Here is a 27,991-nt window from a genome sequence, read left to right on the forward strand (position 1 = left end):
TATTTATTCTATAAAAAAGTTACTATTAAAAAAATTTAACAAGAAGCATTAAAAACAAAGGAACACAATTTTCAACTTTTTACTAGTTTATGACACATGTACTTATATTTTTCTTAAATATGTGTAAATTGTTATTTATAAAAAATAATATTATGCGATTGCAACTTTTACCATATTTCATATTTATAACTTAAATTTTTTTTATTAATTTTATAAATTATTTTCAGATAATTAAAATTAAATAAGATTCTCTTTTTTATACGGAATTTAAAATGATATCTCTTGCCACGTGTTTTTCTGAATATTATTACGTATAAAAAAAAGAAATGTAATTGATAAGAAACGAGAGATAGTGTACGATTCATTATTGTGTCATGTATTTCCTTTCACATCGAGTGCACTGTTACCGATATCGCTTTACAATTTTTTCATACAAAAGGATGATTCGATGATGAACACCGTCGAAGATTCGGCACGCACTCTCGCGAGTTTTACTCTTCGAGAGTGCGAGTCTCGACAGTGAAAAATCTTGCGATTGTGCGTATATTCGGGCGTCTGATTCTTTCGATCTTATTAATCTCGAACGCGTTTATTAATTACTCGATCGCTCGCTTGATCAGTACACTTAATATCTCACAGATATATATAGATCTTTCAACATGATCCACCTTTCTCTTCCCCCTTTGTGTGTGTGAATATCATACAAAATCTAAGACTATATATGCAAATGTCTCTTATAATTATATCTTGTTATTATGTACGAACTGTAATTGTTAATGTATAATACGCGGCGGTGTTTCCTCTGTGCTATCTTAATTATTAAGTTAATTTACAAAATTCGAGCCTATCAATATATAGTCGACGAAGACGGCGGCGATACTTTGTATATTTCTTTGCGAGGGCCTAAATTTCCAATAAATTTCTTGAATTTTACTTCTATATTTATACAAAAGAAAGATAGAGAAAAAGATGTAATTATAATCTTCTCACATAACATCGGTGCAACTTAAATCTATAATTAGGATATGAATTGTATTGCAACTCGGACGTGCACCGTTGCTCTCGGGACGAATTTAACGTCGATGTAACATCGTTCTTGGAACATTGAATGATTTAATTTTTTTTTGCATTTAACCGCCGTCTCCTTTGATCATTACGGATCTCTTAAACACATAACACGTCACGCACACGTCCTCACATCAGGGTACTCTCCTCTGTCATTCGCGCAACACGCTCCAGCCGATTACGTCATGATGCGCGTGCACTTCTAATATACACCTTGAGTTATCACTTAAAAGAAAATATCTCGAGACAAATAGTGAAATATTAATTATTTAATTTAATTTTCTTCAAGAAACACTCTTCATAATTTTCTTAAAAAAATCAATTCAAGCTATTTTTAAAAAATAACGGATTGTTTTTCTAACAATAAGATGAGAATGAATAGGTAATCAAGATAGAATTAATGTGTAATTATTTTTTAAATAATTTATAAAATATTTTACGATTTGCGATTCGAGATAATTCTTGTGTTAGTCAAAAATGTGATAATAATAAAAAGGCGGAAAGAAGCATCATTTTACGTTATTCATATAATTTATCATATTTTTCATATATGTAATCTGCAAAGAAATAAAATTATTACGCACAGAGAGACGCATAGATTCTATTATATAAATAATTAAACGTTTTTTTCAATGCGTCATTTATTCACAAGAGAAATTTTGAAATTAATAAATCTTTTATTTTAAAGATGTACAATAAATATATCGCTTATGTGACAAGAGATTGGAATTATTAGCGACATAAAGTGTTTCGTTTATCTTCCCAGACTGTCATATAAATTGACGATTTGCCGGAAGCGAGAGCAAAGAATAAGCAAAATGACTTATCAAAAAATTCTGTAGATTCTCTCTTATAATGAACTTCTTCCCATTTAAATATAACAATGTCTAAATGAATTATAATATAAATAAAAATTTATATATTTTTATTTTATTCTTTGGAAAAGTAATCTTAAAATTATTGCGATTTTAATTAAAATATTGCAAAAATGATGATACAAAAATAAATTGTCAACTAAAAATTATTTCAATAATGTTACGTTAATGTCATTTTAATCGAATAAAAATTATTCCATTAAAATTACCCTTAATAAGAGAAGAAATATACAAATTGCAATTTAATTTTTGCAGAGATAAATCAACTGCCAAAATAAACATAATGGATCTTGTTCCATATTTGCTCGAAACAGGGAGATTATAAGAGACATTTTTCGTCATATAAGAGATAAAAATCTTTCGTTACATAGGTGATATTTTTAATCTGTAATATTTTAAGAGTGTATCTTTGTAATTAATTTTACTAAGAAAAAAATTAGGCCATGTGTGTGCATATATAAATTAGCATATACATTTTAAATAATAATTTTTAATTATAACAAATTATGAAATAAAGCATATTATGCGAATATCGTTAAAATGATGCAAAAATCATTAATTCTTCCCCCTTTTTCTCTCGCATTCATAGGCCTCGGATTGTTAACACAATCTTTCACGCATGCGATATCAGTGGAAACTTTACAGTATCAAGTTTATTAATTATCAGTTGCACATAGCTGAGCATATTATCCTCATATCGAACCTCATCGCATACAATTAGGAATAAAATTCGACCCTCCCTGGCCACAAGCGAGATCCGGTGAACCACGAAAGTGAACAAACCGTCGCCTTTACTTTAGATGATCAGTTTCGTTCTGTCTTTGTCTTCTGAATGTAAAAATCGTAAATGTAAAAATAGAGTTACATTTGTGCGGCAATAGTCGACGCGTGAGATTTATCGGATCTCTGCGTAGTGACCAGGAAAGATCGACGACGTCGTTCATTCGATTTATCAAAAGGAATTGTTGCCATGTTTTAATTAATGGCGACGCGATTAATATGTATTTCAATGTGTAGTCAAATCTTACTTCTTACAAATATTTTCCATTCATTTTTTTGCAAATTTACGTTAGTCGACGGGACATTAGTTCCGTTATACTATATAGGCAATAAAAGAATATTATTCTCATTATGCTACACTCGACAAACATCATTTACGAGTCTCGTATCGTGTATAGTAGTTCTACCTTGGAATTGCGTCGCAAATTCGAGAAGAAATATTAAGTATTTCCAATATGAAACAAAAGTGATGTTATGAAATTATTCTTTTTTATATCAAGAATTTTATTCTCGATATGAAATAACTCGCACGCAATTTACATATAAAAATTACAATTTGTTAAATTGCATGTGATTTTATAAAAACAAAATATAGAATATAATTAATTAACAAGAGCTTCTACATAAATCGAATTTATCTTGGAGTTCAGAAATTGTACAAAAATTTATTTTATTATGACATATTTTAGAATATTTATTACGGAGATTTATACAATTATTTTTAATTTCGTTAGAGAGTAAAATAATTAAAAATGAAAAGAATAAAAAAATTAAAAAAAGAGCTATAGACCAGCTTTGTAACTTTACAGATCGATCTACCGATCACTCTTGATTCGTGTATTTTTTGTTGTGCGATCTGACGTTAAAAATGAATATGAATCTCCTTTGCACTTAGCGTCGTCCACATTTACAATATGTCCCATATCATTCATTAATACAAATTTACTCTACGCTTAACTAATACTTTTTTGCCGATCTATTTAAATAGTAGTACGTCGGCTGGATCTCATGTCTCATCAAAAGATCTCTGGCGGAATGGTCTCTCTCGCTTATTTCTAGATTGAGATTAAAATGACTACACACGAGAATTAATAATGGTCAATATATTATAGAAGAGATACGCTTCAGAATTGAACCGAACGAAATTCTCGTGGTAAAACATACATATTTTATACGGATTACAAAAACCATGTATTGCCAGCACAGAGTTCTGTTTCTTAAGAATCGTCTTCTCTTTAATCAATCGCGTCTTGTCAATTAGGCATTCTGAACTATGGTCGATCGCAGGTCGAGGTCCTTCCGTCCGCGTGACGTGTATTGCAACACTATTTATTTATAAAAACAAAATGTAGTGTAATAAAATAAAATAAAATACTACATGGAAGGTACGTCTCTGTAATATGCTGCAGATAATAGGAAGCTATGATTAACGAGTCATGTAAATAAATGTGTAGTAAAAACGAAAAAAAACATCAAAAATCATATTTTATATAATTTATAAAATATAATATATATTATAATTCTCATTAATATAAATAAAATTATTCAACTTTCATATAGTCGTATGAAAGTATTTTGTTAGTAAAAAAGAGATTATGTCAAATTCTATGAAAACATATGCGCGTAATAAAAGAGAATACTTATTATATAATTATTTAATTAGAATACTATTTATAACTATATAAGTATTTGTCTCTCACTTTTATTCACATGGCTCTTGATTTTTGCAAGCGTAATTTGTCGCTGCTGTTCGTGAGCTTAACTGAACAAGTACAGAACAGTTATGTATCGGTTATTAACTAAAAATGAAATGAAACGCGTGACCCTGCAGAGAATGCACGTTTATAACAACAAGGTATATCGAGGAGAGGAGGCATGAAACAAGAAGTATTGTCACACCATTCATCGATACAAATAGCAACAGCGATAGGCGATAGTAACAATGTATATATATATATTTATAAATACAGGCAGCGAATATCCTAACTCTTTAGAGGCTCTCTATCAACTACAACATAACTGAAGCGAGTTCTTTATACGGTAACGACTAAAAAAAATTGTCGCGTAAAATAAGGCGGAACACTCAGCGCATTTAACGTAAAATGAATCCTCCAAAGTGAGTCACGAAATAATGTCAAAGTCAAAATTGTAAATTCTTTTGTAAAAAAGGATATAATTATTTTTTTGTATTAAAATAATTTTAAAAAAATTTCATACACGTATATAAAATTTTGTTTGCACTTTATAGTTTTAATTTTAATTGATTGCCAATTTCATTTTTTCTTCCTTTTGGAAAGTTTTGGGGAAAAAGACTATAATTCATGTAATTATTTAACTATAATTATTTGTTAATGCTTAAAAAAAATTTTTTTAACTTGAAATTAATTTTACTTAACTATTTTACTCTCCATATAATTATTGAAATGTAATCTCAATTTCAAGATGAATCTATAGAGACTTGTAACATTTCGTGTCACTTATCGGAGATATCATCCGATTAAAATGGAATGAAATTGGCATCTGTGAAGAAGGAAAGAGAAAAAGGAAATAATCGGACGACGCGATGCGAATCGTAATTAACATGATTGTCTCCTGCTTCTTGCAAAAGGCTATGGCTTGACAACGCACGTGCTGGAGTTTAAACTTGACTAGAACTGAATGAACGTGCGAAGGAATTAAACGTATAATTCTATCCTTCACTGCTTTTAATCTAAAATTTTATCTTTTTTTTCCTCGACATTTTTATATCGACATCGCCAATTTTTCCGCCGTCGTCTCTTCTCGCAGGGCCGGGCGGTTCGCGAACATTTTGCAAATTATCAAATATATGTATATATCAAATATTATTTTTTTGTGCTAAAACAAGTCTTCAAATACTATATAATGTATACTGAATCACTTTTCTCGTTTTCAAAATATGTGTTAGAAATATTTTATAATTTGTATTTTGCGTTTAGGATAAAATTTTACGATATACTTTGCTCAGCCCTTTTAGTATTCAACTTCGTGTCGAGAATATAGCCCTTGTGTCTCGTCACGCGTGAAAAAAAGTATATCACATATATATCTATATATGTAATAAATATAATTTTCCCCCAAGTATATATGAAAAGTAAAAAGTAAAAAAAAGAATATCTTTGTCATCCACTCCCGCCCCTTATAGTCACAATATTATGATTCACAGCGAAGTTTCAATGTTGTGCAAACGAGGTACGTGCCTTAAACGCGTCGTATTTCGAACTGAATAAGATTATCAGTCTTTCATTTTAGAAGAGAAATCAGCACACGCGTGATACGCGCAATACATACACAATAATAATGCATCATCGTCGAAGAACATATAAACTTACGCAACACGCGCGCAATCTTATTAATTAATATTGTTCATTATGACAGATCATGAAATAGCGATATCTCGTATCATTGCAGGAAACATCGAAACGATGAACAATTATTTTATTTAAGGCTCCTGACTCCTCACCGACTATGATGGACTTGTGACGTCACAGGCGAGGATCCAGGGGCCTTAACTTCGTTTCGTTTCCTTTGAAGGAGAAGATTCTGTAGCAGACGCAGGGAAAACGTGCGTTAATGGAAATCTCGGAGAAATTTTAGAGACCGGGGTATCGATTGTGTAACTTTTTCTAAAGCTAAAACGTGAAGAATGAAAAATTTCTTCCAATCACACATCGACTTTATTTTAAAATCAATGCGTGATTGGCGGAAATTTTTCATTTTTTACTTTAGAAAAAGTTTCACAATCGATACCCGGTTCTTAGATTAATCGCGACATCGGGGGCTTCTCGTCGTTTTGTTTCAATTCAAGCTTCTAGCTCTAGCGTTATACATCTATCAGAAGAATGTATATGCGTAGACATACCTATAAACTCGTTCATATTTGTGACCAATCCCTCGCTGTACAATCATACTGACAATTCCGACGAGAACGTCGGGTCACGAATTTATTTCAAAAACTTCGACGCACTGTAAATACGTTACGCTCTGATTGAATTATTAGACTATCGATAAAAATAAGCTTCTGTAACGGTTTCGTGATGTCGACACGCACTGCACTTTGCGATTCTCACAGACGTCATCCACGTACAATAAGACGAACGATGAAACGATTTCCAGTTAATCTCCGCTTGATGCTCCTCTTCCGATTTCTCTCTTCAGAAGTTAACTTATGATCAGCATATGCAAAATCTGCTGATGTTATTATGTACAAATATAGTCTTCAGATTCGCGTGCGAATCCGCGTTGTGCGTCGTACTTAGCCTGTTTTAATGGCGATGATAAAGATGATGAGGATAATGATGAGAATGACGTCAATGATGATTCTTCCATCGAGTGCTTGTTCATCTTTGGTTGGGGCAATGTACGTTTGTTTGAATGTTCATGAATTCTCAGACACTCGTCACAAGAACTCGTCCTCGCGCACATGACCGCCCAAAACAGAGTATTTAGAACAATCTAATTTTGCTTCCGCTTACGTTTCCAAACATTATGACACAGATTCGTCGTCAGCCAAATTGTGAAGATCCGAATAATTCACGATGGCGCGATGAAGAAACTCGTATTGCGCCTGTAACATGTACATATAAATGTTACAACGTTGAAAAATAAAATTACGATATATAAGAGAGATATTTAATTACAATCATCCTCAGATCTGTAATCTAATAATCGCATTATCAGTGAATGAATAACAAAGATTATCTGCTCGATTCTATTTTATACATAATGTATATCAAGGTAATTAATAGCTTACAAAATTAATTTAATTAGGTTAAAAATTGCATAAACAAAAACTAATTTAATTACAAGTTAAATTAAAATTAAATTAACTTAAGTTAAATCAAAAGTATATTAATTTTGAAAAATATCTATATAAAATTAAATGTTCTAACTTTACAATTTTTTAATTTAATATTTTATTTAATTTATTAAAAAATGTATATAAAATAACAAAATTACAAAAGTATTGTTTTCTATATATAGGAATATTTTTTCTTTGTAATTACAATTATGAAAAAAATAAAAACCAATAGTACTTTCATTTATTTCATATAATACTTGTAAAAATGATATACATCATAATGATGCTCTTATTAAAATTTAATCGCCACTTAAAAATTGTTTAAAATTATTTGTCTAATGTTTAAGATTCTGTAGAAATGAGATAAAAAAATTGTATATATATAATGTTTAAGATTCTGTAGAAAAAAATGAGATGGAAAAAATTATATATATATATCGTAATTATTAAGAGAAAGAAATCATCATCGAGCTACTTACGAAAGTACTGATCATGCCGTGTCGCTGAGAGCGCAGTTTCTTCGTCGTCGTGAAGATATCCACGCGTTTCTCAGTGCGCAGCTGCTGAACCAGTATACTGAGCGCAACGAACATGGAACTCCGGTCAGATCCATAGCTGCAGTGCACTACCAAGGAACCACTGGTCTCGGTGTCATTCGTCAACGTTTGGTCCACCAGCTCGATGAGACCGCGTGTTACTTCAGGTACTTCGCCCTCCACCGTTGGCCAGCCATGGTACTGATACTGTTTCACGATCCCACTCTCGTCAGTCTTAGTGTTTACAATGTTAAACTCGCGACGCGTGTAGTACGGACAGCTCTCGCTGTGTATGTAATGGACTTTTATGTGATCATAGTTGGTCTCGTCGTCGGGCCAATAGCGCGGACATTTTCGTGGACCTTCGTTTAACTGGAAAAGATATTAGTCGTCTTATATGTATCCTATATCCACTTAGATGATATGATCTTACAATCTTTTATTTAGAATCTAATTCTTTTTTATATAGGAAAATATATACATTCATGATTATATCCTATATTATTAAAATCGGGGACTCTGATGCCTTTTTCACCCGATTGTGTAGAATTTTATATTTCTAATATCGTTATAATAATAATATTCAAGTTATTTTAATTTTAATAAAATTGTTATTACAAACAAAAATGAGAAAAGTACATCATGCATTAATTTCTTAAACATCTTTTGCATGATACTGCGTACCAAATATATCATATTAACGCAATATTCATACATTTATACAACTTTTATCTAAAGATTTGGCAAATCTGAGTGCAACTTCTTTCTGTTAAATACCACAAAAAATGAAGAGAAAAATAAAAAGCATATAATATAAACTTACATCAGATAACATGACTATTGTGGAAATGCACTGTTCCGAAATCATTCGCCAGAAATCTGCTACAGTGGTTTCTAGTGGATCCTGCGTAATGACAAACGATTCGGAATTATCGTAACCTTCGATGAATGATGCGTTAATGTACGTTGAATGTTCCCTGCCAGGGACTGGGGTGAGAATCACGCGATTTCTATCGTATGGTATCACCAGTTCGCTTCTGTTCTTCGATCTATTCTCCTCTCCACCTCCAACGGAGAAAGACTTACGGTCTTCCAATACGGAACTGATTTTCTGCAAATAATAATCGTGTATATTATACGAGAAAAAAACTGTTTTCAATTGTATTAAAAGAATATTTAAAACTAAAGCAGCATTGAATATTTTACATGTCAATGTCCATATATATTTTATATTTTATATTTTATATTTTATATTTTATATTTTATATTCTATATTCGAATATTCTACATATTTATATAGTCTATTATATGTTTGATTAAATATTGATTATATTCTTTTGGTGTATGAGGATATCAGAACCATATTTTTGTGGACAGATCGTTTTTTTAGTTTGTCCAATACACAAATATAATAGGCTCTTAAAGCAATTGAAAGCTCAAAACAAATATGAAACAAAATATTGATACAAATAATTGTAAAAATAATTTTGACATTTTAACTTGTGGATTTATCTCGAATGAGATGCTTTTATTTGGTAAAAATTAAAAACTGTTAACAATTGACAAAATATACTTCTTAAGTCAAATTTCTTCAATTAACATAACATAATATTCAAATAAATATTATATAAATTGTTAATATAATGAATTAAAAAATTTTTTTATATATTTATGTGCTTTTATTTAAAGCCTATAAATTGTGCACGTATCGTAACTTACATCGTATTCCTCCTCCATTTTACACTTCTCCTTGCCGTTATCTCGTTGCCTGAGTTTGGCGACGGTGGCCTTGAGCTGCGACGCTGGGATTTCCGTATCACCGTACTGCGCCATTTCCATGAGCGCGCGATAGATGAAGATGTACTGCTTGAGAGATTGCACGAGGAAGTTGCGCTGGTGCCGCAGATCGCAGACGGTGTTGAAGATGGACACCTGGGTCTCCTCGGCCAATTGCTGCAACAGAGAATCCAATGCCACGAGGGTACCGGTGCGGCCGACGCCGGCGCTGCAGTGCACCAGGATCGGTCCTTTCTCGAGCGAATACGCCTCGTTGACGCGCTTGATGAAGCGCAGGATCGCGTGCGGATGCTCCGGTGCGACGAAGTCCTTCCACACGAGGAAGTGATACTGCACGATTGCGCGGGCATCGCGCTCGCCTAATCGCGTCATCTTCAGCTCGCGCACCACGTAGTCCGAGTAGGCGCGCTCCTTGACGTGCTCCACCGTGATGTCGCCGAAGTTCTTGGTCTCGCGCTTGTCCGGCCAATACTTGGCGCATTTCGTCTTCGAGTACTCCTCGAGATTCGTCAGCATGAGTATCAATTCAAGATGTTGCTCCCAAATCATACGCCAGTAATCGCAGACGGTGTTCTCCATCGGACCCTGGGCGCAGATGAACTTTTTGCGCTCCTTGTAACCCAGCACGAAGTTGGCGTTGATGTAATCGGAACCGCAGATACCGTCCATCTGCGCCAGACGCACCCTCGTCTGATCGTAACATTTGATGTCTGGGTAACGATTCTTGTAAAGATTCTCCTGCGCCTCGGATGCACGCGTCGTTCTGTCCGTAAATCGGTCGGGTAGCAGTTCAAATTCGTGCTGGAAACCATAATCTGAGTCTCGATGACGTTCCAAGTACGCCTGCAACAACTCGTTCTTGGGTATCGGCGGCATATCCGGCGGACTCGCTGCTACAAGCTGATGCCTGCTTCTCAGACTTCTGCAGAAATGCCTATAGGAAAAAGGCATTCATTAAATGTATATTACTGCAGTTTCTTGGAAAGCATTTCACAATGTTAATAATTCCTAAAAGATGAATAATTTTATAACTTATTATATATCGTTTTTATAATGCGTATTATACTATGTCTTTCTAGATTTTATTTCTACAATATAATTTTCATCTCAAAAGAAGAAGACTTCAAGATATAATCAAACATAAAATATATATATATATAAAAGTATAATCTATTATAATTATTAAAATAATCTATATGTTACATTCAAAATTATAATCAAAATTTACAAGCTGTAATTTTATCTTCTGAGGTAAAAGCTCCCGATTGAGAAAAGTTTGCTTTTTTATTAGCACTCACCTAAAACTATTACGCAGATTTATGACTTCCTCTCTCTCTTGCGGACGTTTTGTAAATCTATATAATATGCAAAGTGCGATGCACAGAATCATAACGGTCAAGAGGAGAGCGATAAAGAGCTGTATTATCATTTCGTTGATGGTAGTCGCCTCCGCAGCTGTTACGCTGAGAGGATCCATTCCACCATAGAGAGGATTGAAATAGTTGCTGTATGCCGGTAGAAGCTGATCCCTCTGATCATCATATACTGTAAAAATATTATTAAATTCGTAACGATTTTATGATAAGAATTCGAATCGACCGAATACGCACCGATAACTTCGATGAAAACCGGTGTAATTCGACGTTTCGTCGAGAAAGCCATCATATGGCGATAATATGTTGTCCCCGTTCACAGATCCGTCCACAGATGCCTTTTGAACGGGCGAGTCTTCTCTTTTCCGTCTCTCCGCCTTCTCGGTTGCATTAACAATCACCGGTAATGCCGTAGTTACATCTATAGTGGTAGTGCCGATCGTAGTCGTCGCAGACGCGGTGGACGAGCTGACAATCACAGTTCCGCTACTGGTACTGCTCGCAGTTGTCGTCGGTGACGATGTAGTCGTCGTAGGAATGGTAGTAGTGCTGCCGTTCGCGTTGGTCGAGGCGATAGTCGATAGGATTTCCGGAACAAAGTGCAACGGCGGCGCCGGTTTGGATCGCAGACCGACGCATTTGTCGCACATCGCGTCACCGATGGACGACTTGCCATCGCCGAGGAAGATCTCGCTCGACAACCGATCGCTCTCGAATGTCTCGACGACGTAAGCACCACCGAGCGGCGAATTGTGCACATAATGGTAAGAGTACACCGTGATCTCTTCGGGCGGCGGTAGATCACGGATCGTTTTCTGCGGTGGCAGTTTCACCACGTAGATGCGATAGCAGCAGATAGGACCATTCCGTTCGGAGATGCGCGGTAGATAGAGTTTAAACAATTGTCGACCCTGACTTTCAACTTTCCGCCAGGAGCGCAAGTTCATGTTGTCGCGATCCGGAACTGTGACTGGTGTAGTGCAATTTCCTATAGCGTCCTTGCCGGGAGTGCGAGACCTGGTCACTCCGTGTACCCGAACCTTTAATTGTTTATTATTAAAAACTTGAATATTTTATTTTAAAAAATGTTTAATGAAAATTAAAATAATATTAGATTATGTACCGTATAATTTGTATTGGGAGGTATTGGATTGTATCGCGTGCTGTTCTTGTTGAAGACACTCCAACTGGGTGGTTCAAAACTATTAATGTCAAGACGTCCCATGTCGTTTTTGAATCTCGCCTCGCCAATCAAATGTATGTTGTAGCGCTGTATAATGCCGTTCGGCTGTTCCGGAGGTTTCCACGTAATGGACATGAAGCTGGAGCTGCTTATATTGTCGTAGCGGCAAATAACGGTGAGATTTTTTGGAGGACTGGCCACTATAGAAAAATAAGGAACGTAAATTTAAACGATTTTATCGCACTTAGCTTAAAGTATCTATTTTTCTTTGCTCGACATACCTCCATCCAGTGTAGTGCCGTTTACTTCGGCACTCCAATTGCCGCATTGCTTTGTGTACTCGCTGCAGGCGGCAATCTTGAATTTATACGTGGTCGCCGGACCGAGATCCATGAACATGTACACGGCAGGAGCGTCAGCAAGATATATCGCTTCTCTCTTCTGCTTGGCGTGAGTAGCCATCAGTTTATAATAATGCACGTGTTCTATCAAATTCGCCGGCGGTTGAGTCCAACCAATCGTAATCGAATTCTCTGTCACACCATTCACGGACACATTCGGCACAAACACCGGATCTGCAATACATTTTTGAAATGCCATATTAAATTGTAAAATTATATTCGAAAGCGAGCTACTTGCATATTATTTCTTGTCATATATTTAAGAATAAAAGATAATCATAATTATAATCAATATAATTTTTTAATCAATATAAATGATTCTAAAAGTATTTTAATTATTATTAGTTATGGATTAAAGAGAGATGATCAAATTAAAGTTTACATTCGTTAGATTTGCTATCTTCGATATAAATACTGAAGTGAGAGAGAAGAAATTCGCATTGTTCCTTATTAAAGTACCTTTCTCGAGCGTGGTGATCCATCGCGGATCCAACTGCATGTACGATGCACCCACCACATTCATTGCACTGATGCCGATTCGGTACGCGGTGCCGCTCTCGAATCCCTTGAGCACGTAACTGGAATTACCTCCGCCGATTTGCTCGGCATAGTACTGCCGTTGATCCGTTCCGTTCTTCATATGCTGAATAAAGTATTTCTTGATCGGCTCGTTGCCGTCATTGACGGTCCAATTTAAATATATACTCCCGGCGCCGACAGCTTTCATGAAATCTATGCTGACTTTGGGCACGTCGATGACAAATAAGTGCACCGTGGCGCTCACCATCCCGTTGTAGTCGTTCGCCTGACACACGTACGTGCCATTGTCTTTGCGCGCCAGACTCTTGAACTCCAGGACCAAGACGGCATAGGTCTCGTTTATCTGCGCGACGGTGGTGATATTCTTCAAGTGCTCGCTGCTCTCTGAATCATTCCCTTTTAACCAAGTAAATTGAGACAATGGATAACCGTGTATGTGGCACGTCAAGTTGGCCGCTTCCATCACTTTCGCTCTCACGTTCCCGCCGGATGTTATTTTGCCGGGTTCTGGAAGACACGATATTTATATTTTAACAGAAGCTCCGTCGACGAAGACCGCGTTTTAAAACAATAAGAGTGTTTTATCGTACGAGTAAGATTCAAGAAATAAACATATGTATATCTATATATCTTAAACGAGTGAGATAAGATTTATTTAAATTAGCAGGTTCGTTATATATACCTATCACTCTGATATGAATGTTTTTCTCGAGCGATTCGCCGTCGTTGGTCTGCGCGGAGCATTTGTAATCGCCTGTGTCATTTCTGCTGGCCTTCTTTATATCCAATCGTCCAACTTGCTCGAGATCCTTGATGGTGGTGAGATTCCTGTCCCCGGTGCTCCACCAGACTTGACCCGGTACGTTCAGCTTGCATAATAGGGTCGGCGTGCTACCAGCTTCTATGCCTTCGGCATCCTGCGACGATTGGATATCCAACGTCGCTGTCCGTTTTTCGATTTTTATTTCCACTGCTGGTTCCAGTTTACTTACATCTGTAAAAAATATATATATAATATTTATAATAAAATCAGAGGTTTCTCAGTTTGTGCGATATAAAAATATATATTTATATATATTTAATATATCTCGGAGAAATATATATATATATATATATATATATATATATATATATAATAGAATAATTTTATTATATATAGAAACGACGTGAAGAAAAAAATTTGTGCACATAATCAGGTAAATCAATTATAATTTGAGCTTAATTGTCAATTTCAATGCATTTAAAGATAAATAGATTGAGCTTTAAATAGTGCACGATCGTGTTGTTGTGTCAGATAGATAAATTTCAGTGTTAGCTGGAATTAATAAACCGGAATTAGGTTCTTCGCCGAAGCGTGAGGCGAGTTCTCCGTTTATGAGTTATTCGACTCATTGGAGGGAACAATGATATAGTCACACTTTCCTCGCTTTAAAAAACGAGATAATCTATAACGATGATGAAATAAAAGATCCTTTCAATTGTTTTTTTTTTGTTAAGTTTATTTCTAATAATATTACAGAAAATTATCTTTCAAACGGTATATTTAAATATTCAATAATTATTTTTATATTGCTTTAAAGATTTTTTTTTTGTTTCTTTTTGAAATATTTTGTGTCCTATGAATTTTTGATTTAGTCTTTCTAATATAAAGACTATAATTTGAATTACAACAATTTAAGTACTTAATTTCTCATTTGGCTTTAGAACATTTGTGTGTTAAACTTTTTTAAATTATCTTTATCTTTTAGAATATAACTGACGAAATTAAATTCGTAGAATCTTCGAATCGCATATTTTTACTATTAAATATAGTCGTATCAATAATAGATAATATAATAGTCCTAAAGTAAAATTCCATTTGTTAATCTTATTGATATAAAAAATATAGAATTTCGCTACACAGTAAATTCTTTGTACTCCAATTTATTTCATATATTATTTATTATTCATATTATTTATTTATATTATCGTATAGTTCCCATACATGTGACATAATTGCAAAATTTAATAAAACTAAAATCTTGTTTTCTAAAATCTTATACATAATAATAATAATCACAATGAAATTATATAACATACATAAAATATCTTTATAATTACATACATAAATTATCTCATCAATTTATTTCTTTAGAGGCAATATTTGAAGCAGTTCGATGAACCGAGATGAATAAATGTCAACGCGACATTAGCTTCGTAGTATCTCATGTCGAAAACAATTGGCAAAAAAGCATCTTTATTCAATGCTTTCACACTTTATTTTTTAAGGAAAAGCGATTTGCGAAAAAACCATGGAACCGATCTGCGGAGGAGCAGTGAAAGCGGCCCCACGATGACGTTCTTGACAATCATCTGACAGATCGTCGACGCGAAGATATGCACATCGTTGACTGTAATTTCGGACAATCTGATTGTCAATTCTACACGAAAAGCAGGCCGCGAATGAATCGGAACGCTAAACAGCGATAAATACATTTGGTTCTGTCGCCGAGAAAATGTCAGCTGGAATTAATGAACCGGAACTTCGATGAAATTATATTGCATTAATAATAATTCAATATGCAATGGTGAGTTTTTGTTAATTTATAATCAATTTATTTTATTTTATTTTAATTAATTTTAAATCTGTTTTTCCCATGTTTTTAAATGATTAAAAAACGATTCTATAAATATGTACAATATGTAAAAATATACAGAAGCGGAATTACATTTTAAGTATCTTTAAATTTACAATGACAAAGTTTTTTTCGTCAACTGCAAATGTACCTTTTAAACGACGCGATATACAAACAAAAGAAGCATAAATAATTACATTATTTTAAATCAAGGTTCTAAAACGATTTCAACTCGAGATATCATTAATATGTAATTTTTTTTTATCTTAAAATTGAATGACAAATATTTTTTTCAAATTATATTTTCTTGGCTTTGAGATTACAGACAAAATTATTATTATTCCAAACAATTAAAAATGCTATAATTTACCGTATTAAAAATAGATTATCAAGTTAATATAGATACCAGCGCCAATCCGTTATCGAAATTCAATCCTAAATTCTTACCCTTTCACATACACACACACATATTTCCTACCCCTATTCTTTCCCCATCTTCTCTCGTACAAAAATAAATAATCTAAAAATGGATATAAAATGTCTACTATATTAAAAAACGAAAGATGTAACGAGTTGCGGAGTGAAATCTCTTCGTCACGGCACTCGATTCGCTCACGAGACGGAGAAGAAAATTCCTACGTAGAGACGAGGATATGGAATATAGCCAAAACTCGAATATCCAAATCACGACGCGAAAATATATAAGAAGCTATAAAAATTCCGAAAAAAAAAAAGAAAAAATCCTACTCATCTCCAGGATCCATGGACGCGTCTAGCATTCCAGGACTCTCTCCTCCGCCCCTTTCTCACTCAAGACAAGACGTATACGTCGACTTACCGGATTCGTCGAGGCCGGCCGCGCCAAGCACGAGGAGGCAGAGGAGCAACGGCGCCAGGGAGCGCGCGCTGCCGCTGTTCCGGGATAACATGGCGGTCGCGATAGCCGGTGTCGCAAAGAGTCTTCGCCTCTTCCCGAGCCGGGGTCACCGGCCACCCCCTTCCCTCGCCGACCCTGCCCTTCCTACGCCCTCGTCGTCGTCCTCGTCGTCCCTGTACGGCCGATCCTCTCCCTTCACGGGGGCGCCGTCTCTTCGATGCCGCCCTCTCTCACAGGATGCCCATGATGATGCGTCCGAGATGCGTCGTGCCGCGGGTGTTTCTCGTGTCGGCGCGTTGATCGTCCCTTCGAAGCCGCCCTCACTCGATCATTACTCGCGCCCCAGGAGTTTATCCTAGCCCCGCGACGACGGGACACGCTTTGCGGAAGGAATGCTGTGCCGACCGGACGCCCGTTCACTTCCCTCCTCGCCCTCGTAACGTACGGCAATGATGCGTCGGAGAGACTGCGAGAGAAACTGAATCACATATCACATCACGCGCAAGCCAATGCGCCGATGATGACGCAGGGCGAGGGAAGAAGGGAGCAGAGGAGCGAAGATCTCGAGCTCGACCACTGTGCAAAACTGACGGCGCCATCTGGCGCGTGTCACGTGAAACAACTACTGTCAATTTCGCGAACTAAAATGGCGCTTCTTTTTTTCGACCGTCGATAAAATCACTGCTCACTCGCGCATGATTTTTTTCTTATGCGGATATGTTATTATATTATTATTATTATTATTATATGTTATAATATATATTATAATTATATGTGTTATTATTAAAATATTTTTACTCACACATGTAGATGACACACTGTGACATATTTCCTTGATAAGAAAACGATTTTTTGAAAATATCTTCAGAGAGAGAGAGAAAGAGAGAGAGAGATGCGTCTCTCTCGCTTCGCCGTGCTGCGCAGTGAGGGACGGTGGAGAGAAGACTAACAAGTGCGCAGCTGTTCTCCCACTTCGCGCTCTCCCCACTCAGCGCCCATCACGTGACACGTGTCACGTGACGCGCCGCATACCAGCGCCGCCTAGAGGTTAAAGTCGATTTAAAGTCACACGAAGCAAGACGCACTGTCTCTCTCTCTCTCTTTTTTTCTCCCTCTTTCTCTCTCTTTCTTTTCTTTCTTTTTCTCTCCACGATAATTAGAATAATTTCGTATAAAATAATATAAAGCGGCAACATCAAACGCATTGAAGCATATATGCGAAACGCAATTAAAGCAAACGTAAAATATACTTTAATATCGATTCACTATTAACGATTCGTAAGCAAATAATATGCGGTGTTATATTTCGCGTGCAGTGACAACGAAATATTTTGTGTTATATATTTTTTAACTGTATATGTGACAATAATATTACTATATTATTAGATTTTTTCGAGTAGAATATCAAATATAATCTGTTTATACGTACGTGCAATGTATCTTTGCGAAATAAATGATGAATATCGATGTCACAAACTTTGCACACAAATCTACTTCCGTGAATTTCTGTCTCCAATTCGCCTTCATCAAAATTTAATTACGCGCGTGATTTAAATATGCATTGAAATATATTTAATATATGACAAAATGATAGAAATCTCTGATTGGTTGATCTAAAAAACCCTAAAAATCAAGCGTTGTGATTGGTTGTGAAAAATCGAAACGCGGATAAACGAGACTTTCGCATCTAGACTATTTATATAGTTTATGGCTGGAATCGGCGCATGTGTGGTGTGGTGTAGTGAGAAATCATGGAGCAGCAATGAGATTCACTTTACGTCGTCCTGTACCTTGTTTTCATTTTCGTAAATAGATTTATGCGATAGAGACAATGGCAGAATTGTTGTTGGATCCAAATATTCGTGGCTGGGTGTTCCTACCTATTGTAGTAATCACTTTCCTCGTCGGCATAATCCGCCACTATGTTTCGATACTGCTCGCTTCGCAGAAGAAGGTCGAGCTTCATCAGGTGCAAGATAGGTAAATATTTCACCTATACGATTTATTAAGAATTTTATATTATTTTAAATATATAATTATATAAATATATTATATTATAATGTTAAATATTTTATATTATTTAAAATATATTAAATATTTTACAGTCAGGTCATGATACGCTCCAGATTGCTCAGGGAGAATGGACAGTACATACCAAAGGTAGCTTTTATGACCAGGAGACATTTTTTCAATAATGAGGAGACTGGGTATTTCAAGACTCAGAAGCGTGCTCCTGTCTCCCAAAATCCTATGACTGATCCAAATATGATGACCGATATGTTAAAGGGAAATGTGACCAATGTATTGCCTATGGTACTCATTGGTGGTTGGATTAATTGGATGTTTTCTGGATTTGTAACAAGTATGTAATATATTGTTGAAATATTTATTTGTATTTACTATTGCATATCTAATTATAATTTGTTTGACCAGACTTTAATGTCATATTATTTTTTTTATTTTAGCCAAAGTACCATTTCCATTGACACTACGATTCAAACCAATGTTGCAACGGGGTATAGAATTAGTTACATTAGATGCAGCATGGGTTTCTTCAGCTTCGTGGTATTTTCTCAATGTATTTGGATTAAGATCTATTTATACACTTGTGCTTGGTGAAAATAATGCTGCAGACACTGCAAGATTAGTACAAGATCAAGTTTCGGGCGCTGCAATGTCCATGCCGCCTGATCCAAAAGCAGCTTTCAAGTCTGAATGGGAGGCATTGGAGATCTGTGAACATAATTGGGCTCTACAGGGAGTAGATGCCGACATTATTGGTATTCAATCGAAATCAGATACAGTTGATAGTATATATCATCAAGGCAAAGCAAATTAAGATCTAGTTAAATTATTTATCATATAAATTCCAGAAAAATTTTATTTATTTATATGTTAAGCAATAATTTCTCAGCATTTACTTGTTTGAAATATATATTTTTTCCTTTTTTCTAAATAAATAGATAAAGTACAGTAAAAAATGTACTTTAATTTTAACAAATTGTGATAAAACAACCTCAAATATAAAATTAATAACAATAATGCTACTTTATTCTAAATTTGTGTTGTGGGTTCCTATAAATGTAAATCTATCAAAATTAATATATCCATTAATTACACTAATCGCTTATTTACTTAGTAAATTCTTTTGCTTATATTAAATAGACTTTCGATATTCCATATTAGAGTACAAATCAGTACGACGGTGTTCTTCGCACGGCATGTTTTTTCTGACTTTTTCCAATAATGCGAGATCAATTTCTGCCACAGCAATACCCGTCTTTTCTGCACTTTGTGCTATAACAGCGCCCCAAGGATCTACAATCTGAAAAAGAATGGATTGTAACTTGGTATTGTACATTTTATTAATTCTATTAAGAGAAAGCATATATATATTATATTCACCATAGTATGACCCCAGCTCACTCTCTTTTTATTGTGCGCGCCAGTTTGTGCTGCGGCTATGACATAACACTGATTCTCTATAGCTCGTGCTCGCAACATCACTTCCCAATGTGCCGCACCTGTTTGATAAGTGAAGGCTGATGGATAGGTGAGAATTTGTGCTCCCATGTTCCGCAAAGTTAATGATAACTCGGGAAACCGCATATCATAGCACTGATATTGTTAAGTATTATTATAGATATTTTGTATCAAAAAAGAAAATTTGTTTTAAGGATACAATGCTCAGTGCGAGCTTTCCGATTGGTGTAAGCACAGGGGGCACGATTTGAGTTCCTTTCAATACATAATCCGATTCCATCAAACGTACTCCAGTATCCTTATTATCCATGTCAAACAAGTGTATTTTTCTGTACGCAGCTACCAATTGCCCCTCATTATTTATCAATATATGTGTATTGTATATCTTTTCTGTATTATCTGACTGAAATAATTAGAGAAGAAATGATCTTGTATATTACTAAAGAAACGTTTTTTTTCCTTTGTGTATAAATATGTAAAACAGAAACTAAAATATTACAGCCTCATGAATTCCACCTAAGGATAACCAGATGTTATTCTTAACAGCAATCTCTTTATAAGATGCCACTGTCTGTCCAGTTAATGGTTCAGCCATAGCGACAATATCCTTCTTATTATCTGCCAAGTAATCGCAAGCTTCGGGGAAGAATGCCATCTGTAAATATTTTATAGAGTTTTAAAACTTGAAAAAGAGATTGTTATAAAATATAGAACATTTAATAATATTTATTCAGTAAAATATATACATACTACAGCTGATCTGTGTTTGGCCTCAGCTGCTAATTCAGTTACAACTTCCAGATTTTTTACTTTGTCAGCTATTGATCGCATTTGACATACTGCAATTAGTGGATTCGCCATTGTGCTAACACAACGCTTTGCCTGCTGTATGCTAAAATGCAGAAAGTTTATTCTTAATTGCGATAAAGAAAGATCATACATCAAATATAATAAGAAACATTTTTTTAAATATAACAAGATAAAGTTAGTTTTTACATGCAGTATTTTTTTTAATTTTTTGTTTCATGTGTACTTGCATATTTTTATTTAAAATTTATGATGATGGCAATTTTTTACCTGTAATGATGAGTGATAATGGACCATGCACGTTTCATTATCTCATTATTAATACGTCACTATGTGTTATCAAAGAAAAATTAAGCTTATCTCTAGTTATATATATTATTTCTATCAACTTGCAAAGTTGACGTTCTATATATATATAATCTAAAAAATTTTTTTTTATATTTACACTTTTCCTCCAAATTTTGATGACATATCGATTATCTGATTAATTTTCAGTATAAAAAATTACAATACATGTTCATCGTACATAGTTTAATCTAACCTAATCTAACCTAACCTACCGGTCTCTTATGACAGATGACAGATCCACTAATTCTGTAAACATAAAAGAAAACAGCTTTGATAATTTATATGTAATATAATTTATCATTACGAGAAAAATAACAGTTGCTTGGTGTAAAGAATTTTAACGATGTTTGCGTAAGTTTTATTCTGTCGATACTAATATAATCTTTTTCTGTCAGATATAACCTTATTTCTTGTAATACTTTACAATTAACGATATTATTAATACTTCTGATGTTAAATAATTGTCTGATTTTATCATATAGTATTAGATAAACTTTAGAATTTTTAATCTTATGAAATTATGTAAAAATATTTATATTTGTATATTTTCAATTACTGTGCATACAAGTTATGTTTTGAAACCAGAGATTAATACAGTTTCTTCCAAAAAGATAAAAGTTGAATTAATAAACTATCTAATGTTTATAAAATAATTTTTTTTAATAAAATATTTAAAAAAAGGTTTATCTTATAAGAAAAAAATATATTGATTTATACATGTATCTCTATCTAATATTTGTTATATTAATTAGGGTTCTTTAAATGCGACATTTAAGTAGCAAGGGACAAATAAAAAGAATACAATAGATTACATATATTAAACTCTCAAGACATGGCAGCCATTCGACATACTTTGCAACGGGAAGTGTTCACTCCTAGCGATGAAAAACTACTTAGTGTATGCTATGTAAGCAAAGCTTACAAGAAGAAGAAAATGAGCTTCTTGTGCCTGGCTACAACGACGGATACACCAGGATCTCTTATATTGTACCAAATAAAAAAGAATGACAAGAATGTTTATAAAAAGAAACAATCATGGCCTCTAAGTGACATACAAGTTGTAGACGGTGTTAAAAACGATTCCATGGATATAGAACTGCATATAGACAAAGTATACAAATGGTCATCTACTACAGCACAGGAAAGACGAACGTTTATCAGTAATCTATACACTTATTCGTATAGTTTAGCCCAGAGGCCAGAATTCAAAAATATTCCCAAAGAATGGTTGATTGATCCAATTGCTTTAAAAGAGAGTGACAGCATCACATTTACGCCTGGTAAATCTTTTTTGTTTAATTAGATTAGAATTATTGATATATCTCTGTTAATGTGCATATAAAAATGTATTTTTAAATTCTTAGTACTTTTGCATAATAATTTAAAATTTCAGATCTTTTGGCATCACCTATTACTTCAGATTATCAATCTATTACGGAAAAGGAGGCTGTTGACTTAAAACAAATGATGGAAAATTGTGAATATGCTGTTTCCAATGCTGAGCTTTTTATGGAAACTCTTTCAAAGGATTTATCCATTCTTGATGGGGTAAATTAACTTTTATAACAAAAAATGCTAAATTTATAGTTTTGATTTATAGAACTATTTCATTCTATCTTTATATAGGAAAATGTACACTCGGTCTTAGCATCAGAGCAGAGGGTAACACAGCTGATGAATAGTATAGATGCTGCAATAATCGAAGCTTCTATCGTAGAAGCGCGATTAGCAACGTACGACGAAGCATTAGGAAGAATAAGAGAAGTAATGGCTCGAGTTGGGCAAAAGAATCAAGCTATACATACAGCCAATAATAATGCGAGACTTTTGTTAGATCAGCTAAATCTGGTCATTGTAAGTAATACTATAAGGATTATATAATTAAAATTAAAATTTTTCTTTATTGTAATACATAATTTTTTTTGTTTTAGTCACAATTAGATATTTCTTCAACACATCAACGTACTTTGAATGAAGCTGAACTGCCAGGCGAAAGAGAAGAGCTTGGTTCTGCAGGTGCAGCGCTCTTAAAAGCAATCACAGCACCACTTCCACCTGGCTTGGACAAGTTGAGTGCTGTCACTGAACAGAAAAGACGATTGGACAAGCTTAAAGCAAAATTCTCAGTTATTGTTGCTAGACATTTAAATAATCTTTTTATACACTTGGTAATTTTTCAACATTTTATATTTCTTGATAATGTTATCAAATGTAATTAGAATGAGAATATTTTTTTTCAATTTTTTAATTGTATTTTAGGGTAATGATATCGGAGATGCATCGACTTCCATGACAGATCTAATCTTACCGACTCACCAAGGAGTTCATAATGAACTCGTACCATACACCGAATTGATGCAGTTGCTTAGAGCATTAGATAATAAAGCCTTTGTGCTGTTAACTAAAGTCTATACCGATACCATGAGCAAACTGTACAAGAGGGATCTAAAACGTTTCTTTGAGGAAGCCAAGAATAAGCTTATTAATAAACGTCTACAAGGTACAATAGAATAATTTTTATAGTCGAGCTCCAATTAGTGTAAATAAATAATAAATATAATAAATATGTGAAAATTTTAATAAATAGGAATTTTTTTAATGAATAGGTTACAGTAAAAACAAATCGGTGTTGCATGTGTCTTGATAAATTGTATATATTAATAAAAAAAATACGTTTTAAGCAAATACATCAAGATCTAGTGGCCAAAAAGGTGAGGATCTGCTCAACCCAGCGCCTATCTGTCTGTTGAGTGGTGAAGTATGGACACCGGTGGATGAAGGTAATCTTCTGGATTCGGTTCTGGATTGTGTGCTTTCCCAAATGCAGCCAGTATGTCTCGCTGAGCAAGGATTCTGCGTTTCGTTTCTTCAATTGGACTCCGTTCTTTCGCCTTCCAAAGTAAGTGTGCTAACGAAATCTCTAAGTTTCAGTTTCTTTAATTAGCGCTCATTTATTCGTGCAGAGCAGCGAGATGGAAGAAATTGAAAGCACGAGTAATGGCGCAGCGAGTCCAGGGTCGGTGACTTCGACGGCGAGCAAAAGGTTGGAGCGCCAGGTCAACGAAGATGTGCGCGCGACCATGGCTGCGATATTTCCATCCTTGGAAACCGAGTTGAACAACTTTATCGGCTTCTTGGATAAGATCGACAGCTTGTAAGCATGCTTTGAAAGAAGAATTTATCCACTCAAATTATTTGAAGTTTTTACTATGGTAAATAGCAGGGTTGCGTAAGTTAATAATTTTAAATCAATGAAGTTAATTGTAAGTTAAAAATGATTAACTTTTAATTAATTAACTGATTACTATCAATCTTTGCTAAATAGTTTTACAACCATTTTTTAAAATAATTTTGTTATTTGCAGTTGGTGTATGTATGTGCTGGTGCGACTCTCACAGCATGTCATGTCCGCTCAAGACACCGGCTCGTTTTTGTCGATGACCTTTGCATCTGCTTTGATTCACGTGAAACGAGCATTCGACAAATTCATGCAGGCGCAGCTACAGTCCATATTATGCGACACGAAAGTCAATCGTCGACATAAATGCGGTATATTGCCGTACATAGAGAACTTTGGACCGTTTGCCAGAACCGCGGAGAAGATCTTCCGCAACTCCGACAGGAAGGTCGACCTTGAAAAATGGTATACGAAACTCGTGAGCGCAATGTTCGAAGCTATCGTCATTCACAGCCGAGAACATCATAAGACGCCACAAGAAGTTATAAAAATGGGTAAGAAATATTTCAATATAATTAATAATAAAATTGTTATCTATAATTCCGATTATTAATAATTATTTGCTCTTTTATTATTTATATATAGTTGATATAATACTTATTTTATTTTAGAGAATTTCCATCATCTCTATGATCTCCTCTCACAACTGAAAATTTCTGTATTGGATCATGAGCGAAAGGAAGCTAAACAGAAATACCAGGATGCACTTCGTGCTTATGTTACACAATACTTTGGACGACCTCTTGAGAAACTTAATGTAAATTATTATAATTACTTTTGCAGTTATTATATTGGAATATATTAATAAAAAAGATGTATTAATTTTTAGCTTTTCTTCGAAGGCGTACAAGCCAAGGTAGGTGCTGGTGTAAAAGAGTCCGAAGTTAGTTATCAGATGGCCTTCAGTAAGCAAGAGTTGCGACGTGTAGTAAAAGAATATCCTGCGAGAGAAGTTAAGAAAGGTTTGGAGAATCTATATCGAAAAGTTGAGAAACATCTGTGCGAAGAGGAAAATTTGTTACAGGTAGAATACAGGAGAGATACATTGCTTATACTTTTGATAATTCTATAATAATCGCAATATATTGTATTTTTTCCATAAACAAAAATTGTCAATTTGCAATATTAGTTATTGTATTTATATTTACAATAATTAATTCTATTCAAATTTAAAATAATTATATTTATAATTTTAATTATTTCTGATTAACCATGTCTGTATGTGTATTCACAGGTCGTTTGGCGCGAAATGCAAAACGAATTCATTGCACAATACAGGAATATTGAAGAGCTCATACAACGTTGTTATCCGGATAGTAATGTGACACTAGAGTTTACCATTCAAGATATTTTAGAATTCTTTTCAGAAATAGCGCGTTCTCATTGAACTGAAAAGATATTAAAATATAAAAAATGCTATTTATATAACTCAATTATTAATATAATTATTATAACAAGAGCAACAATAAAAAAAAAATATATATAAGCAAAATATATAAACATATGTATGTTAAAATTGTGTAATAATCGAATAACAAAAAATAATTTAATATTGCAGTTCTAAAATAGAAAATTTAATTTATTGGGTATAATATATATTATTTATATTTATATGTGTGTTTTAGATATCAATTTTTATCTATCTCATTTATGCAATTTTTATAGACAAAGTACATATAAAATAAATATATATTTTAAATATTTACATCAAAGCAGATATGAGATAAGTATAGGTATAGGTATATTTTTTAGTTATACCCCTTATAAATATGAACTATTTATTGAGGAGAATACAATTATTGCATGTTACATTCACACAATAAAGCATATAACATTCTCAACAGTTGCATGTAGCCAGATTGCTTTTATATCTAGTTTAATCATCTAATACTTTGTGTGAATATTTATTTCTGTTCAGCAGGTTCCTCAGGTGGGGAAAAGTTAAAGAAGATAATGCCTGATACTTTTACCTGAAAATAAAAAATTATATATTGCATAGACTTTAAATTTATAATTTATAAAACATATTAAAAATAAAATTGAAAATACAAAATTCTATTGTAATATAATTGAGAAACAGAATTATATTATAAAAGTATGTAATTTAACATATGTAGCATTATTTGAAAAATTTAATACGTACAAAAGCTATGGTACCAATCAGTACAGTAAGTCCAGCAATTAATTGGGTATTGTAAACTTTTTGTCTTGAATTATAGTGCTCTTGCCATGAGCCTTGTGGTACTGGTAGATCATTTACTGTTGGCCATTTAATATCCACCACTTGTGAGCTCGCAGAACGAGTACCTTCACAAAAAAATTATATATATTATATATATATAAATACATTAATTTGTAATTTATTTTTTTAGTATTCTATATATAGAATATATAGTATTCTATATATTTTAGCATATCTATATTTTCGCTTTGATAATTTTTATAAATTTATAAATACAATGTAATCAAAGTGTTCTAATTTTAAAAGAATTTTTGATAAATTTGGAGTAATTTTAAATGATATAACTTTGACTCAGTTAAAAAAAAATAATCTATCAAAATTAAATCAAAGAACAGTTTGTTAATCAATTGTAAGATTTTATTTTACAGTTACAATTTTTTTGGTAATTATTAATCCCTTATAATTAAAAAAATTGCTGGTACAAATTTGAAGAAATACTCGACAGTAAATGGATGAATGAATCTAGAATAGATGAACAATTTTGTAGACAAATTCTTTTATTATCGCCATTAATTTATTAAAGACTAACATTTATCAATATTTATGCCAAGTGACCAAATATTATGTAAGATTGATATATGATTGATTAAACCGTGTGATATGTGAAATGGAACAGATGTAAGATGAGGAAATCTCACCAATTTTGGCCACGTTGCGAACAACCGGTCGCAATATTTGATTAAACATTTTAATGGAATTAATCTGCGTTCGACGCAGTCACAAAATTAGCGAAACGTAACACACAAGCCAAGTGAAATATATGACAAATTGATTCTAAAAAAGTACACTCGGAAAATTCGCGATGCATAGAATACGCAACTACGTGAAGAGCAAACCCGTGTTTGACAAAGAATCACGCCATCTTGCGATGTTTTAAAGAAACAAATACGACTAGCTTGTCGATAATTGTTTTTTAAATTTATTTTTAATTTAATTTTTATAATTTTTTACATAGAACAGAATATATAAATATCAGTATGTATATTTTTGTATTGATATTAATAAATTATAA

At 33.7% G+C, this 27,991-nt stretch overlaps 5 protein-coding genes across 6 annotated transcripts; 2 read left to right on the forward strand and 3 right to left on the reverse strand.

The window, feature by feature from the left end:
• Nucleotides 1-355: 355 nt before the first annotated feature.
• On the reverse strand, nucleotides 356-16,957 carry Ptp69D (Protein tyrosine phosphatase 69D). The gene is made up of 11 exons (XM_085482400.1): nucleotides 16,823-16,957; nucleotides 14,052-14,363; nucleotides 13,289-13,876; nucleotides 12,710-13,003; nucleotides 12,369-12,628; nucleotides 11,472-12,285; nucleotides 11,171-11,417; nucleotides 9,795-10,806; nucleotides 8,899-9,186; nucleotides 8,019-8,447; nucleotides 356-7,305 (listed from the first exon to the last, which is right to left on the reverse strand). The coding sequence occupies exons 1-11, from the start codon at nucleotides 16,911-16,913 to the stop codon at nucleotides 7,225-7,227; spliced, it is 4,416 nt and encodes a 1,471-aa protein (XP_085338526.1). The 5' UTR covers nucleotides 16,914-16,957; the 3' UTR covers nucleotides 356-7,224.
• Nucleotides 16,958-18,566: 1,609 nt separating this feature from the next.
• Nucleotides 18,567-20,778, forward strand: EMC3 (ER membrane protein complex subunit 3). The gene is made up of 3 exons (XM_029319813.2): nucleotides 18,567-18,841; nucleotides 18,967-19,223; nucleotides 19,327-20,778. The coding sequence occupies exons 1-3, from the start codon at nucleotides 18,693-18,695 to the stop codon at nucleotides 19,698-19,700; spliced, it is 780 nt and encodes a 259-aa protein (XP_029175646.2). The 5' UTR covers nucleotides 18,567-18,692; the 3' UTR covers nucleotides 19,701-20,778.
• Nucleotides 19,886-21,710, reverse strand: NitFhit (ntrilase and fragile histidine triad fusion protein NitFhit). 2 transcript variants are annotated; one of them, XM_029319812.2, is made up of 6 exons: nucleotides 21,597-21,710; nucleotides 21,095-21,236; nucleotides 20,844-20,999; nucleotides 20,544-20,747; nucleotides 20,267-20,479; nucleotides 19,886-20,186 (listed from the first exon to the last, which is right to left on the reverse strand). In XM_029319812.2, the coding sequence occupies exons 1-6, from the start codon at nucleotides 21,620-21,622 to the stop codon at nucleotides 20,019-20,021; spliced, it is 909 nt and encodes a 302-aa protein (XP_029175645.1). In that variant the 5' UTR covers nucleotides 21,623-21,710; the 3' UTR covers nucleotides 19,886-20,018. The 2 variants fall into 2 exon arrangements, with proteins under 2 accessions (XP_029175645.1, XP_029175644.1); XM_029319811.2 differs by lacking the exon at nucleotides 21,597-21,710 and adding an exon at nucleotides 21,422-21,590.
• Sec3 (exocyst complex component Sec3) lies at nucleotides 20,842-26,707 on the forward strand. The gene is made up of 12 exons (XM_029319810.2): nucleotides 20,842-21,850; nucleotides 22,252-22,779; nucleotides 22,893-23,047; nucleotides 23,126-23,353; nucleotides 23,431-23,667; nucleotides 23,759-23,999; nucleotides 24,181-24,398; nucleotides 24,463-24,653; nucleotides 24,864-25,231; nucleotides 25,349-25,494; nucleotides 25,567-25,761; nucleotides 25,972-26,707. The coding sequence occupies exons 2-12, from the start codon at nucleotides 22,332-22,334 to the stop codon at nucleotides 26,122-26,124; spliced, it is 2,580 nt and encodes an 859-aa protein (XP_029175643.1). The 5' UTR covers nucleotides 20,842-21,850; nucleotides 22,252-22,331; the 3' UTR covers nucleotides 26,125-26,707.
• Nucleotides 26,499-27,809, reverse strand: COX7B (Cytochrome c oxidase subunit 7B). The gene is made up of 3 exons (XM_029319929.2): nucleotides 27,618-27,809; nucleotides 26,881-27,044; nucleotides 26,499-26,707 (listed from the first exon to the last, which is right to left on the reverse strand). The coding sequence occupies exons 1-3, from the start codon at nucleotides 27,664-27,666 to the stop codon at nucleotides 26,642-26,644; spliced, it is 279 nt and encodes a 92-aa protein (XP_029175762.2). The 5' UTR covers nucleotides 27,667-27,809; the 3' UTR covers nucleotides 26,499-26,641.
• Nucleotides 27,810-27,991: the final 182 nt, after the last annotated feature.

The sequence above is a fragment of the Nylanderia fulva genome, unplaced genomic scaffold, assembly GCF_048542155.1.
Source record: "Nylanderia fulva isolate GAGA-0341 unplaced genomic scaffold, ASM4854215v1 Scaffold20, whole genome shotgun sequence".
In the NCBI taxonomy this organism is placed as follows: domain Eukaryota; kingdom Metazoa; phylum Arthropoda; class Insecta; order Hymenoptera; family Formicidae; genus Nylanderia; species Nylanderia fulva.